At 60.3% G+C, this 14,244-nt stretch overlaps 3 protein-coding genes across 5 annotated transcripts; 1 reads left to right on the top strand and 2 right to left on the bottom strand.

Annotated features, from left to right (window-relative positions):
• Positions 1-400: 400 nt before the first annotated feature.
• PTX4 (pentraxin 4) lies at positions 401-1,803 on the bottom strand. The gene is made up of 2 exons (XM_071571473.1): positions 1,684-1,803; positions 401-1,582 (listed from the first exon to the last, which is right to left on the bottom strand). The coding sequence occupies exons 1-2, from the start codon at positions 1,801-1,803 to the stop codon at positions 401-403; spliced, it is 1,302 nt and encodes a 433-aa protein (XP_071427574.1).
• A 1,973-nt stretch (positions 1,804-3,776) lies between these two features.
• Positions 3,777-9,844, top strand: ECI1 (enoyl-CoA delta isomerase 1). Of its 2 annotated transcripts, XM_071570843.1 has the most exons (7): positions 3,777-3,857; positions 4,303-4,431; positions 5,326-5,453; positions 5,991-6,137; positions 6,979-7,100; positions 7,795-7,973; positions 9,349-9,844. In XM_071570843.1, the coding sequence occupies exons 1-7, from the start codon at positions 3,815-3,817 to the stop codon at positions 9,513-9,515; spliced, it is 915 nt and encodes a 304-aa protein (XP_071426944.1). In that variant the 5' UTR covers positions 3,777-3,814; the 3' UTR covers positions 9,516-9,844. The 2 variants fall into 2 exon arrangements, with proteins under 2 accessions (XP_071426944.1, XP_071426945.1); XM_071570844.1 differs by lacking the exon at positions 4,303-4,431 and having other exon boundaries at positions 3,785-3,857.
• LOC139679270 (deoxyribonuclease-1-like 2) lies at positions 9,145-13,830 on the bottom strand. Of its 2 annotated transcripts, none has more exons than XM_071570849.1 (9): positions 13,817-13,830; positions 13,198-13,450; positions 12,784-12,872; positions 11,690-11,773; positions 11,485-11,585; positions 11,299-11,411; positions 10,905-11,059; positions 10,675-10,771; positions 9,145-10,165 (listed from the first exon to the last, which is right to left on the bottom strand). In XM_071570849.1, the coding sequence occupies exons 2-9, from the start codon at positions 13,342-13,344 to the stop codon at positions 10,115-10,117; spliced, it is 837 nt and encodes a 278-aa protein (XP_071426950.1). In that variant the 5' UTR covers positions 13,345-13,450; positions 13,817-13,830; the 3' UTR covers positions 9,145-10,114. The 2 variants fall into 2 exon arrangements, with proteins under 2 accessions (XP_071426950.1, XP_071426949.1); XM_071570848.1 differs by lacking the exon at positions 13,817-13,830 and adding an exon at positions 13,749-13,811 and having other exon boundaries at positions 13,198-13,447.
• Between the last annotated feature and the right edge of the window lie 414 nt (positions 13,831-14,244).

Raw genomic sequence — 14,244 nt, 5'->3', positions numbered from 1 at the left:
GAGGCTGTGTGTGTCACCGCGGTCACGGGCTGTCCCGTGCTCTGCTTGCCCCGCTCTGACTCAGGGGCAGGGGACGAGCGGGGTCACCCGCGCCTGACCCACCCCGGGCAGCAGCTCCTGCCCGGCTGCGAGTGGCACCGAGCGCTACAGCGAAGAGCAGGGCAGAAATAAATGAGGTTTCTCCGCTGTCCGCAGTATTTTAATAGGAAGGATGGGCTGTACATCCTCTGGGACCAGGCGACCTCCGGCTGTGGTCCCACCTCCTGGTCCCACCTCTGCCACACTGGCTGTCAAGGCCCCTTTCCCTTTGTCCCACCTCCAGAGATGTGCCCCCTGCTGGGTGTCCCATCTCCCCGGGAGGATGCAGGTCGTGCCGGCACCATTCCTGCTGCCAGGCTGGTCACACGCAGTGCTGGAGGCAGGGACACGCCACCCTCCGCACCCCGCCCTGCAGGCGGGCATCGGCCAGCGTGAGGAGCGGGCCACGGGGCAGCCCCCGCCCTGTCGCCATTCTGGCCACCTCTCCGGGCAGGAGGGCCCGTCTCCAGAGGGCGAAGCCAGCCAGGTGACCCACAAAAGCTCCTGCAGTGCCCAAGTCCCTGTTGGGGCGGTCCCGCTCCCTCCCCAGCACCAGCGAGCCCCCAGCGGGGATTTCATAGCCCTGCTGGAAGCCGGAGCCGGCAGCCAGCACCCTCCTGTCCACGTACAGGCGGTACCGGCCGCGGCCGGAGGACCAGGTGAGGCACAAGTGGTGCCAATCGCCATCCAGGAGCGGCAGCACCGGGAGCTCCCGAAACTGCCCGTCCCCCAGGATGAAGCGTGCGGAGCCGGGGAGATCCCCACCATGGCAACGCACGGCCAGCTCGCTGAGCCCGTCCTGGCTGGAGTAGGAGAAGAGGGCACCGAGGCGGGGGGCTGCGGTGGCCAGCCAGGAGCAGAGTGACAGCGCCCGCAGTCCCCGGTGTGGCCCCAGCTCCAGGACAGCCCCGTGCTCGGCGGAGGTGTTGGGGAACAGCAGGGCGGCACCGGTGCGGCAGGCAGGGGGCACCGGGGAGAGGGGGCCGGACCTACCCTGTCCTGGCTGCTGGGGGGCTGGGGGCTGCCCCGGAGGGACCACAGTCACAGAGGGAAGCATCGGTGCCGTGGCCTGGGGTCCTGGTGCTGCATCATGAGGGGTCTCTGAGCGTTCTGTGGGCGCTCCGCCAGGCCTGGCATCAGCTGGCAGCCTCGTCTTTGGGCGCCGAGGGATGGGGATGCTGGGGACAACCTCAACTGGTGGCTCCCGCTCCAAGCGGCTGCTTCGGCTCCGGGCAGTGTCCGGCAGGCCATGTGGTTTGGTGCCAGCCTCCACCCTGGTGTTCAGTGCAGCCACTGTCCCCTCCAGCCGCTTCAGCCGGCGGTGCAGCCTCTGGCCGGTGGTGGCCAGGCGGGCCAGCTCGGCGGCCAGGGCGGCCCGGGCAGCGACAGCCGCCTCCGCCTGCTCCGCCAGCGCCTGGAAGCGGGAATCGATGTTGTAGGAGATGTTGTAGTTGCTGGCGATGCTCTGGAGATGGCTCAGCGTCACCTCCTGGAGACGGAGAAACTGCAAGAGAGTGGGATGAGGTGGGTGAACCCACATCCAACCCGAAATGCCGAGTGCCCCCCTGGCACAGGCTGGGCAGCATCCCTTCCCCGGGCACACACCTGCTCCTCCAGGCGTCGCAGCCGCAGGAGGAGGGGGCCGGGGCGGGCCAGGGGTCCTGGGGCCTGGGTCAGGCCGCTCTGCAGGGTGACAGCGAGGAGCAGGCAGAGGGGCAGTGCCATCCTTGCCGTCCCTCTGCCAGGATGCTGCAGAGCTTTCTGCCTGCGCGGCACAGCCGGCCCTGGCCCCCGTGATGCCCCCGCTGGGCAGCGTCCACTGTGATGAGATCTGCAGCCCCTGCTGGCACGGCCCAGCACCGGGGCTCCCAACCGGCGGCCCGGGGCCAGCACTCTGCGGGGGCGGCTGGCCCTGGCCCAGAGCTCCCGCGGCTCGGGCGGCCCGGGGCAGGGGCCAGGCAGGGGCTGCTCGGCTGTGGGGTGGGGGAAGGTTTGTAGGGTACTCTGGGCACATGGCTGGATGCAGGGCAGGGAGGACAGAACAGGTGGTGCAGGTAGTGCTGGCAAGGCAGGGTGGTGCAGGCAGGGCAGTGCAGGCAATGAAGGCAGGGCGGTGCAGGCAGGAGGGGTAGGACAGATGGGGTGGGCAGCACAGGCAGTGTGGGCAGGCAGAACAGTGCAGGAAGGCAAGGTAGGACAGAGCAAGACAGGTAGAATGGTGCAGGTAGGGTAGGGCAGGACAGTCGGTGCAGGCAGGCAGGGTAGAACAGAACAGGGCAGCTGGAATGGTGCAGGCAGGGCAGGGTGGGCAATGCAGTCTGTGCAGGCAGTACAACCTGTATAGTCAGTCCCGGTAGTGCAGGCAGGGCAGTGCAGTCTGTACAGTCTGTACTGGCAGTGCAGGCAGTACCAGCAGCCAGTGCAGGCAGGGTAGTGCAGTCTATACCGGCAGTGCAGCCAGTGCAGGGCAGTACTGGCAGTGCAGGCAGGGCAGTGCAGGCAGTACCGGCAGGGCAGTGCAGTCTGTACAGTCAGTACCGGCAGTACCGGCAGTGCGGACAGTGCAGGCAGGGCAGTGCAGTATGTACAGTCAGTACCGGCAGTGCGGACAGTGCAGGCAGGGCAGTGCAGTCTGTACAGGCAGTACCGGCAGTGCGGGCAGTGCAGGCAGTGCAGACAGTGCAGGCAGGGCAGTGCAGTCTGTACAGGCAGTACCGACAGTGCAGACAGTGCAGGCAGTGCAGGCAGTGCAGACAGTGCAGGCAGGGCAGTGCAGTCTGTACAGTCAGTACCGGCAGTGCAGGGCAGTGCAGGCAGTGCAGTCTGTACAGTCAGTACCGGCAGTGCAGACAGTACCAGCAGTACCGGCAGTGCAGACAGTGCAGGCAGGGCAGTACAGTCTGTACAGTCAGTACCGCCGGTGCAGGCAGTGCCGGCAGGGCAGTGCAGTCTGTACAGTCAGTACCGGCGGTGCAGGCAGTACCGGCAGGGCAGTACAGTCTGTACAGTCAGTACCGGCGGTGCAGGCAGTACCGGCAGGGCAGTACAGTCTGTACAGTCAGTACCGCCGGTGCAGGCAGTGCCGGCAGGGCAGTACAGTCTGTAGTCAGTACCGCCGGTTCAGGCAGTACCGGCAGGGCAGTACAGTCTGTACAGTCAGTACCGCCGGTGCAGGCAGTACCGGCAGGGCAGTACAGTCTGTAGTCAGTACCGCCGGTGCAGGCAGTACCGGCAGGGCAGTGCAGTCTATAGTCAGTACCGCCGGTGCAGGCAGTGCAGGCAGGGCAGTACAGTCTGTAGTCAGTACCGCCGGTGCAGGCAGTACCGGCAGGGCAGTACAGTCTGTACAGTCAGTACCGCCGGTGCAGGCAGTGCCGGCAGGGCAGTACAGTCTGTACAGTCAGTACCGCCGGTGCAGGCAGTACCGGCAGGGCAGTGCAGTCTGTACAGTCAGTACCGGCGGTGCAGGCAGTACCGGCAGGGCAGTACAGTCTGTACAGTCAGTACCGGCGGTGCAGGCAGTGCAGGCAGGGCCACCACGGGGCGGCAGCACGCGCGCGCCGCAGCACCGGCCATGGGCGGAGCTTCAGGGAATGGGCGGGGCTTAAAGGCCATGGGCGGGGCTTCAACCGAGTCGGTGCCGGGCCCTGAGTCGAGGGGCGGGGCCGCAACAGCCCCGCCCATCCTGGCCCCGCCCCGGCCCGGCCCGGCCCGTACCCTTGAGCCGCGGCACAAGATGGCGGCGGCGCCGACGCTGGCCCGGCGGATCGCCCGCTCAGGTGCGCCCGGGCCCGGCACCTCCGGCGCCCCTGTGTCCTCCCGCGCCGCCGGGGTGCCCCCTGCCCTCACTGCGCGGGTGTCCCACATGTCCCCATGCCCTCCTTCAGCGTGTCAGGGTGTCCCCCCACGCCCCCCATCATGGGTTGGGCTATGCCCCCTTCAGTGGGTCAGGGTGTCCCCCACTGTGGCTTGGAGTGTCCCTGTGTCCCCCTTCAGAGGGTCAGGGTGTCCCCCACTGTGGATTGGGGTGTCCCTGTGTCCCCCTTCAGTGGGTCAGGGTGTTCCCCACTGTGGGTTGGGGTGTCCCTGTGTCCGCTAGTGTGTGTTGGGGTGTCCCTGTCTCCCCCTTCAGGGTGTCCCCTTGTCCTGTCCTGTCCATGCAGAGCGGTTTTGGGGAGCACACACCCCACACCATGCCTGTCCCCACCTGCCTGTGTCCCCCAGGTGTGCTGCCCCTGTGCTGCAGACCCCCAGCGTGGGGCAGGCCCCCCTGGCAGCCCCTCGGCCTCCCGCTCACCCCACATCGTGCCTTCAGCAACAACAAGATCCAGGTGGAGCTGAACGAGAGCTCAGGTATGGCAGTGCCACCCTCGGCCCCTGGGCATCGTGGGGCACAGACAGGGGCCCTTCTGTCCCTGCCCCATGTGGCTCTGGGCATGGAGAGACACCAGAGCCCCAGATGTTGTGTCTGCAGCTGCTCAGGGCCCTTGGAGAGAAGAGTTTGGGGTTGGAAGCCTTGCTGTCATGGGCACTTCAGGTGGCTGGTGCTGCTGGGGTGCCACAGGCAACCCCTGGCTGTCACTGTCCCCTCTATGGGGTCCCTGCTGGGGGGACCTGGTAGAGTGACAGTGCCCCTTCAGGGAACAGCTGCTGGGAATTTCTGACACCAGGGATAGCTGTCATGGAGCCACATCCCTGCAATGAGCAAAGGTGCCTCTTGTGGCTGCCCAGGTCCTGCCTTCAGGCCCCTGGGTGTGCCCTCATGCTGTCCCCAGCTTGGGCATGGCTGCAGCACCCAGGCTAAGCACTCCAGGAGGATCTTTTGGGGTAGGGTAGGGCCACAGGGGAAGGGACAGAGGCTCAGAGCACTTCCCATGGTGCTGGCAGGCTCAGACAGGTGTGTTTGGCAGGCAGGGCTGTTTGCTGGGGCAGAAGCTGCAGGCTTGACCTTGTCTGTTGAGCCCAGAGAGAAGGGACATGTTGGGCAGTGTCATCCCGAAGGTCTCTGGGACATGTGAGGTGCTGACCCGTGCTCCAGGTCCAGCACTGGCTGAGTGAGCCCAGCTCACTGGGCAAAGGCAGGACCTTGCCCCTGGCCTTGTAGCTCTGGGAGCTTTTTAAAGACCCAGGAGTGGCAAGACACGATCTGGTGAGCAGGGAAACAGGGAGGCAGGTGAAGCTGCCCCGGGCAGGGCAGTGTGTGCTGCTGTGGAGGGGAGTCTGATATCTGTGTTTCCCCTGGCACAGGTGTTGCCATGATGAAGTTCAAGAGCCCCCCAGTGAACAGCCTGAGCCTGGACTTCCTCACTGAGTTTTCCATCAGCCTGGAAAAGCTGGAGAACGACCGGGCCTGCCGGGGTGTGATCATCACATCAGTATGTGTCCCCTGCTCGAGTCTGGTCTCTTGGCTCACTGGTCACTGGCACAGGAGGGCCCAGAGGCAGCTTTGACCAGCTCTGGCAGCAGGGGAGGGGGATCCTTAGAAAGGCTGTGGTTTTCTGTTTTCTAGCAGAACAACAACCAAGTATTGTCATTTGTCATGAAAATCAAATGTGCTTGTCTGCCAACCTGCCACATGCTGTGAGATCTCCTGGAGAAGATGCTGGTGTTTATTTTCAGATGTGGTGTGGGGACAAGGTGGTGCCTGGGAATGGGACAGGGCAGGGTTTGTGCTGTGTGGCTGATGTACCCACACAGGGAGCCTGACAATGAGAACCAGTGCTGGCAGCAGAGTCCCAGCACTGCAGGCCATGGTGATGGATGATCCAGGCTGTGGGAGCACTGGGGAGATATTTTCAGAACCCTAAAAGGCCCTCATACCACGTACAATTACCAGTTTCCTCAGGCTGCCAAACCAAGGGCTAAAGGGTGATAAGTGACTCTAAGTGACATCTGTTTTTTCCCAACTCCAGGCTATCCCCAAAATATTCTCCTCTGGCCTGGACATCACTGAGATGTGTGGGAAGAGCATGGAGCACTACGCCGAGTTCTGGAGGGCTGTGCAGGAGATGTGGATCCGGCTCTACGGCTCCAACATGGTCACAGTGGCTGCAGTCAATGTAGGTCCTTTGGACCCACCTTCCTTGTCACCTGTCACCTGATGTGGCTTGTTTGCACCGTGTGGGCAGGGACAGCTGAAAAGTCAGGCTGAAACAAAGCCAAAAAATGTGTTTGTTGGGGTGTTTGGCTGAAATCTGTGTCTGTCAGTTCAGTGTGTGGGAAGATGTGGAAGTGTGGGACACTACAGGCACTGCTGGGGTGTAGCAGCATTTCTACATTTCCACCAGGTTTTGCTCCTCCAGCTGTGGTTCTTGGCCAGCAGGGAAGTGCTATCAGAATCTTGATGTCTGTGGATGGGTTGTTACATGTTTGGTGTCTTGTTTTCATTTTCCAGTGCGGTGCTGCCCTGGCAGCTCCCGGTGGTGTCTGCACAGCCCGTCTTTGAAGGCAGCTGGGTCTTCCCATAGGCATCCTGTGCAGGGCTGAGCAGCACCAAGCCATGGCAAAGATGGTCACAAATGGAAGGGAATCCTCCCCTGTTAGGGTGGTGAGGCCCTGGCACAGGTTGCCCAGAGAATCTGTGGATATCCCATCCCTGGCAGTGTTCAAGGCCAGGTTGGATGGAGCTCTGAGCAACCTGGGCTAGTGGAAGGTGTCCCTGCCTGTGGCAGGGTAGTTGGAATGAGGTTGGCTTTAAGGTCCCTTCCAACCCAAACCATTCTGTGATTCTATGAAATCCTGACAAACGTATCAGAAATCCTCTTTAGGGCTGTGTCGAATCAGGTGATCTGAAATGTGGGGGACGCTGCTCTGTCACCTGGTGTCCTCCCTGCTCTGGAGGGATCAGTGGGGGATGTTTGTAACCATGTTCTGGACTCACTGCACCCTTCTCTCTGCCAGGGGGCCAGCCCAGCAGGAGGCTGCCTCATCGCCCTGTCGTGCGACTACAGGATCATGGCAGAGAACCCCAAGTTCAGCATCGGCCTCAACGAAGCCCAGCTGGGCATTGTGGCTCCCTTCTGGTAGGCCAGTGGCTCCTACTTCTAGTGCCATGTGTAGGTCTCTAAAAAGAATTCATTTTCAAGGAGTTAATGAATCAGTTTAACTGATCATGGAGGTGTGGTTTGTGCATCAGTGATCACGCAGTTGCAGCTGAAGGAGATAACACCTCACTTCTGTCCTGTCCTGCAGTATCTGAAAGGCTTTCAGGTTGCAGAATGTCCTCCTGTCCTTAACCAACAAGGACCTCAGTCCTGACCCTGCAGGCACCTCCAAAACTCTCCCAGGACAGGCTCAGTCTGGCAATATGCTTTTCTCTGGATGCAGGCTGCATACCTGCACAATCCCATGATGTGGAGATCTCTGAAAGCACAGGGGCAGTAATATAGTGGCACAGGCTCTTGGTTGCCCTAAGAGCATGTAAATGGACTGTTGGAAAGGAGCTTTCACACCATGTTTGCCCATGTCACAGCAAGTAGGCACAGCTGGGACCTGTGCACTGAGGGGGAAGTGAGGAGCTCTTATGGAGGGAGAGAGAACTCTCTTGAGGTATTAGCAAAAATGGCTTTTTTCACATGATTTTCATGGTGTGGCTGAGCCTTTAGCTGCTGTTCAGAGCCCCGAGCCTGGGGAGTGGGACCAGGGTGCTCCCAGCTCCAGTGCCTGGATGAGCTGCCCCTGGGTGTTTCTTTCCCTAACCATGGCTTTCCCTTCCAGGTTTAAGGACACATTTGTGAATGTTGTGGGACAGCGAATCGCTGAACGTGCCCTCCAGCTGGGCTCCCTCTACCCTGCACCTGAGGCCCTCAAGTTTGGCCTCGTGGATGAGCTGGTGCCAGAGGAGAAGCTCTTGGAGAAGGCTTCGGCTGTCATGGCACAGTGGCTGGCCCTTCCTGGTAAACCTCTGGCAGAGGAAGAGGGGATCCGATCTGAGTGGGAAGGACAGATGCCAGGGCTGGTACCTGGGAGCTGCATAACAGTTTCCATTTAAAGGGAGGGTGTGGATGGCTGGGAGGCAGGAGAGCTGAGCACAGTGGTCCCAGCAGCCTTGAACGCTGTGCTGGGTGTGCAGGGCATGTGACTCCAGCTCGGCTTGCCCTGCCAGCCCTGCTGAGTCAATGTGGAAGTGCCTGAGCTCCAGATACAAACTGAATCTGTCTGTCAGTGGAGGTGTTAGCCCTGTAAAGCTGCCATGGAGTTGAGGGAATGGGCTGGGTGAGAGTGCCTGGATGGCTGCCAGTCTGCTTTTGTTGTCTGGATCAACTCTTGGCACTGCTGAGCTGGGGGTGGCAGTGATGAGGGTGTGAGGACAGACAGACAGCACAGACATTGTGTGTGTTTGGGCTGCTCTGTGACTGCAGCACATGGTTCCTGGGCTGGGAGAGGGCTCTCTGCCAGTCAGGGGTGGATCTGAGCTATCCCACCCCAGGCCACCTTTGTGCCCTGCTGACTTGGTGTTAGAGTGACACCTCATCTCGCAGTGGGGAGCATGTCTCAGCTGTGCTCTCTCCTGACTTTCAGGAGGCACCGAGCAGATCAGTCCCCTGAATCAGAGCCAGGAGTGTGTGCAGATGGAGGTGTCTGTAGCACACAGGTGCTGGAGCAGTTCAGGATTCCTGGGGTCAGGGGGGGTCACTCGTCATTTCACCATCGCAGCCAAAGTAAACTGAGGGTCTGCATAGAACATCTGTTGGACCAGATGTGCTGCCACATCACTGCATCTGGCTCTGTGTGTGTGTGAGGTGCTTGAGGCCTCAGTCACCTCCAGCAGCATCCACATTTCTGTACAGAATGGCACAGGCACAGGGATGAGCTCAGGGGTTCAGTGCTGCTGGCTCTTATTTGGGAGGAGCAGACTGTCTTGCCAGAGATTGAAGGGATTGGTTTAGGGCAGCTTAGAGCCAGAGAAGTTTCAAATAATGGAGTTTTGTTTGCTTACTGCTGTCCTGAGGCTGGGGGGGTACACTGTGAGGGGTTATTGGGAAGAGTCTGGGCTCTAGAGGGCACTAAGAGAAGAAGGTACATGACTTGTCATCTGTGCCAGTAGATCAATCATTTCCCCACTGAGCAGCACAATCATAATTTATTGTATGAGAATTTATCCAGGTCAGCTTCCAGCCATGGGGATTTTCCTACACCTTTCCCTGCTGGTTTAAAGAGCCCTTTGCTGCGATAGATCTCCCCATTGCACCTGCACGTGGTGGCAGTGGGTGAGAGCTGGTCAGGGCTGAGGACAGGCTGTGTTCCTCATCCCCGCTGTCCTCTCCATAGACCATGCCCGCCAGATCACCAAGTCCATGATGAGGAAGGCAGTGCTGGACCGCCTGGTCGCTCACCGAGAGGAAGACATCAAGTACTTCATCAATTTCATCTCAAAAGAGTCCATCCAGAAGTCACTTCGCATGTACATGGAGATGCTGAAGAAGAAGAAGAGCTGAGGATCCAACCACCCTGGGCCAGTCCTGGGAGGTCGAGTCACCCTCTGGAACGCTGTAGGATTTCACAGCAAAGCCACCTGCAGTGCCAGCAATTGGTGATGTGCCACTACTCCCATGGCTGCCCCAACCCTTCCCTATGTCCTGTAGAGTGCCTGACACCACCGCTGCCTTCCCTGAGAGTGGGGGGAGCCCACTCAGCCCCCCGAGGGATGGACAGGGAGAGGGTCTCGACACACTGGCCTGAGCCCGCTGGTCCCTGGATATCCTCCCTCCTGTCCAACAGTTAATCATGAAATGAGATGTGTCAATAAATCTTCAGTGAGGTAGGAGATGGATGCCTCGTTCCCCAGCCTGTCCCTGGTCACAGTGTCCTGGCTGGTGGCCTTTCCTCAGGCTCTGGTTTGCGGTGGGCTGGGGGAACTCTGCCCTGAGCTATGTGGGATGAAGGGTCTGGGCATGGCTGGCTGTCACCCTTCTCCAGAGCAGGATCCAGAGCAGCAGAGGTACAGGGCTCATGGATGGGGCTGCAGGGAGTGCCTTCACAGGGATTGGTGGTGGGAGCTGGAGCTGGAATCGCGGTCTGCAGCTGCAGGAGGAGCTCAAGCTGTGAGCTTCACCTCGACTGGGTAGTGGTCGCTGACTGCCAGGGCCTGGAGGAGAGAGGGGAGGTGTAATGCAGGGTGCTGTCAAGCCCCTCATCCCTGCTGGTGGGGCCAGCAGGGAACTCAATTAACCTGCCAGAACCTTCTGCCTCCTGGAGGGCAGCACAGTGTCCCAAACCCTGAGACACATGAGGCTCCAATTTTTTCACGTTCAATGGAGAGATGCCCAGGTGTGTCCTGGGGTGGGTGCTCTCAGGGGCCACCTGGCCTCAGACCCTTGTGTCTCACTTGAGAGCTCTGTGCCAGCATTGCCCCATCCCCTGGAGTCCTGCCTGTGCCTGGCTATGGAAGACCATGAAAAACCCCTGTGCATCTCTTCTCATCCCCGTGGGGACAAGAAATCCCAAGTTTGGGACAGTGACCCCAAATCCCCCCCTGTTTCCCCCCTTTGTCTCCCTGAGCCCCCTGAAGAGACAATGGCAGCCCACAGCCAGTGCTGCCTGGGCCAGCTTGGCTTTGGTGCCCGTTTGAGCCCCAGGTTTGTGAGCCCAGCTCACCTCCTCCTGGTCCAGCTGGAAATCACGCTGGAAATTGTAGATAGCAGCAGAATTGGCCACGATGCTCCTCTTCAGCTTGGCACCACACACCACGATCCTACCAGGGAGATGGGGATGGTGGGTCCCACTCCTGCCCCCACGCTCAGCTGCTGGTGGAGTGGGGTGGGGTGGGCAGGAGGTCCCTGCAGTGCTGGGGAGGGGGATGGCAGTGCCATGGGGGTGGTGCTCACCTGTCATAGGCACAGTCTGACTTCCCCACGGTGGTGTCGGTGCTGTCGGGGATCAACCACTTGAAGATGTCGCTGGTGCGCAGGCGAATGGATGACCAGTCACTTGGCTGGACGTAGGAACAGTCAGCGTTGAAGTCACCCAGGAACATGATGTTCTGCAGTGGGGTAGATGGGAAGAGTCTCATGGTCTGGGAGTGGGGCTGCCCCCAACACCAGCCCTCCCGTGGGGGTCAGCTCTGGGTGCCTGGGAATCCCTGCTTGGGACAGAGCAGGAACAGGGTCCTCATCCCACCACGCCTGCACCGGCTGTACTTGCCTTTGAGCGGGGACCCAGTGTGGGTCCAACAGTCCCAGTGCCCACCCCCAGTGCCCCCTCAGTGCTGGTGACACTCACGTCAGTCCCCCACTTGTTGACGATGTCCAGGTAGACGTCGTAGAGCGCGTCGATCTCAGCGACAGCATCGTTTGGGGCTGAATGCAGGGGCACCAGCACAAACTCCTCCACCTCTGCCAGAGAAAGGGACGTCAGTCCCATGACCACCCCATGCCACCACCAAGCACCACTTGTCCCCCCACTTACTGGTGCGGGGTGCTGAGACCCTCAGGATGAATGGCTCCCGGCTGAAGACGTCCTGGCGATCCTTGTATTGGTAAGTGTCCACCACAGACACAACGTCTGTCCTGTGGGAGCAAAATGATGGTGACCCTGGGGCTCAGCATGGCCTCTGTGTCCCCTCCATGGTGCTGGTGGCCCTGTGGTTCCATGGCACCCCCAGCCCTGTTACCTGTAGATGAAGAGGTACATCTCCTTGTAGTTCTCCCGTCCCAGAGGGCCACTGATCTCATAATCGTATGGGGACTTGGACACACTGTGGAGATTCAAAGGCAGGACAGTGATGTGGCTGCCCCCAGTGACATGGCTGGTACCATCCTGGCTTGGCCTTGGTGTGTCCAGTAACTGGGCACAGGTGGGGCTGGCACCAGCCAGTGATGCTCTGCAGTCCCTGTGGGCCACTGTGCCCCAACCATGAGGTGACATGGGGTGTCATGGCTCTGAGCCCCACTTATGTCACACCCCAGGGTGGCTCCTTGGGCACAGCAGGACGTGGGGCGGCTCCTGCCACCCCTTTCTCTGCAGGGATGCTGCTCACCTTCATTTGCAGCAGAGCAGAATTAGGTCAGTGAGCAGCCTGGGGCCCTGCGGTGCCCGGCGTCACCCTCCCTGCCCCGGCTGCTTTGTGGCCGCGCTGGAGGGGACACCGAAGGGGGAGGACACGTGCTGGGCGGACCTGCTCAGGAGCAGGTGCCTTTCAACACGGCGGCGGCAGCTCCCGCCTGGTCCCAAGTCATGCCTGTTCCCAAATGGGGTCAGCCCCCCACCCCACAGAGGGGCTGCCGCCCTGCTGTGGCCAGTTTTAGCCCACCCCAGTAGCCTCTCTTCCTGCTGGGGTGCCAGAGCCACTTGCCTCAGAGCGTCATCCACCACTGGGTCTGTCCCAGAGTCCTCCTGCCTCTCACAGTCTTGGGGGTGCAGGGTCTGCTTGCCCCCACCCCCTTCATCCCCTGCTCTTGCCTCTGCCCTGTCCTGTTGGATTTTGGAGATGGTGCTTGCCAGAGCTATAGCTCCTTTCCATCCTGTCTGCTCAGGTGGAGTTACAGCTTTCAGAAGGGATTTGTACCCCTTGCATTCCACTTCCCCTCACTGGATTATTCACAGTGGCATTTTCAGTGCCTGCTCAGTGTCCCAGCACTTTTCTCCAATTCCCCTTTCCAAAACCAAATATCCATGCTGATGGATGACTTTTATTTGCCTCTTACTGCTTAGGCAGCTTGGCTTTCCCTGCTAATGCTGCTATCCTGGCCCCAGCCCCGCTCGTACCTGTTGAGCTGCTCCATGAGCTCGGTGACAGCGCTGAGGTCGGAGTCACGCACCTCCTGCACCAGCACCACATCGTAGCGGCGCAGGATCTGTCACACCAGAGAGGATGGCAATGGTGGGAGGGAACCTGCTGCCACCTCAGGGCCAGCCTCCCACCCACCCCCCAGCCAGGAACCATGGCATGGTGCTGGATACACCATGGGGACCTGCATGTTCCTCTGTCCTGAGGCAGATGTCCCCATGGAGGGCTCAAAGGGACCTGTGGTTGTGTCTGATGCCCCACCTGATCCCCACTAAACTGCTCAGGACATCCCCAGTGCTGGGATGCTATCCCACCCTCAGCCATGTCCCCACGTGTCCCCAGCACAGGAGCCACGTTTGGGGCTGTCCCCAGGTTGCACTGGCTGTACTCACATTGATGATAATCCCTGCCACTTCCTTGTTGGACATCTTGGTGTCACCAAACGCCTGGATGTTGAAGGCACCGATGCGCAGCGTGGCAGAGGCTGGGCACAACAGAGCCACAGCCAGCAGGGACAATGTCAGTGCCACAGTCCCCATCCTGCAGGGAGGGGTGTTGAGTAGCAGAGAAGGGCGCTCAGCTTGAAAACTGCTTCTGATGTGGGGCAGAAAAATGAAACGACACGCAGATCCTTCCTAAGTCCTGCTGAACAACAGCGTGTTATGGTGGGTGCTGCCTGGAGCAGCCTGTGGAGCTGGCACAGGCAGTCTGACTGCTTGTCAGTCCCAGAGAAGGTTAAATCCCATCCCACCGTGTTGAATTCACCTCTTCCAGTTCCTGGGATCACTCAGCCCCACTCCCTGATGGAATGTCTCCATCACTCTCCAGCCCCAGCCACCACTGACAGCACTCCAGGCTGTTCCACGTCCTTAAACTTCACCATAGCCCCCACTGCTGGGGTAATGAGCAATTCTTCATCCCAGCTCATGCCTCCTCATCCCACCTGGTCCCAGCTCATCCCAGTCCCTCCTGGTTGGCAGCTGAAGGTGCAGAGCCTGGATCTGTCCTTACCTTGTCGAGTGTGCAGCACCTCTGCCCTTCCGGCAGCAGGATGGGCGGCTTTATTCCCACTGGAGTTGCCGGCAAAGCAGGATGAGTCGGACACCCCCGTGGGGGTTTTGGCATGACTTTGGGCTCCTTCCCACATTGGGAAACCAAAAATCCCACAGGACTACAGGGTGGGGCCGGCACAGCCGCCCCAGTGCTGACACAGCAAAGGGCAGCCCTGGAGCCTTGACAGTGCTGGGGCATCCCAGTGGGAATGGGTGGGCATGTGGAACTTGGGGGGCTGCAGCCAACTGGGGTGGCCCCCCAGATCACAGAGGGGGCACAGTGGCCAGGCAGGAGGTGAAGGGCACTGACCTTAATTGGATGATTCAGACAGTGTAATTAGAGGGAAGAGAAGGAAATGGCAGGTGTTTGGGTCAGGCAGGTGCATA

The sequence above is a fragment of the Pithys albifrons genome, chromosome 16 (assembly GCF_047495875.1).
Source record: "Pithys albifrons albifrons isolate INPA30051 chromosome 16, PitAlb_v1, whole genome shotgun sequence".
NCBI classification, from domain to species: domain Eukaryota; kingdom Metazoa; phylum Chordata; class Aves; order Passeriformes; family Thamnophilidae; genus Pithys; species Pithys albifrons.
The sequence above is the reverse complement of the archived record's forward strand: the minus strand, read 5'-3'. Positions and strand labels throughout refer to the sequence as shown.

Excerpts from the sequence above, each read along its gene's own strand:
- PTX4 (XM_071571473.1), bottom strand. The coding sequence starts at position 1,803 with ATGGCACTGCCCCTCTGCCTGCTCCTCGCTGTCACCCTGCAGAGCGGC. Across the intron at positions 1,583-1,683 it reads TGCGACGCCTGGAGGAGCAG|TTTCTCCGTCTCCAGGAGGT; the intron begins GTGTGTGCCCGG and ends ACTCTCTTGCAG.
- ECI1 (XM_071570843.1), top strand. The coding sequence starts at position 3,815 with ATGGCGGCGGCGCCGACGCTGGCCCGGCGGATCGCCCGCTCAG. Across the intron at positions 7,101-7,794 it reads GGCATTGTGGCTCCCTTCTG|GTTTAAGGACACATTTGTGA; the intron begins GTAGGCCAGTGG and ends TTTCCCTTCCAG. Across the intron at positions 7,974-9,348 it reads ACAGTGGCTGGCCCTTCCTG|ACCATGCCCGCCAGATCACC; the intron begins GTAAACCTCTGG and ends TCCTCTCCATAG.
- LOC139679270 (XM_071570849.1), bottom strand. The coding sequence starts at position 13,344 with ATGGGGACTGTGGCACTGACATTGTCCCTGCTGGCTGTGGCTCTGTTG. Across the intron at positions 10,772-10,904 it reads TCAGACTGTGCCTATGACAG|GATCGTGGTGTGTGGTGCCA; the intron begins GTGAGCACCACC and ends TCTCCCTGGTAG. Across the intron at positions 10,166-10,674 it reads TCCAGCTGGACCAGGAGGAG|GCCCTGGCAGTCAGCGACCA; the intron begins GTGAGCTGGGCT and ends TCTCTCCTCCAG.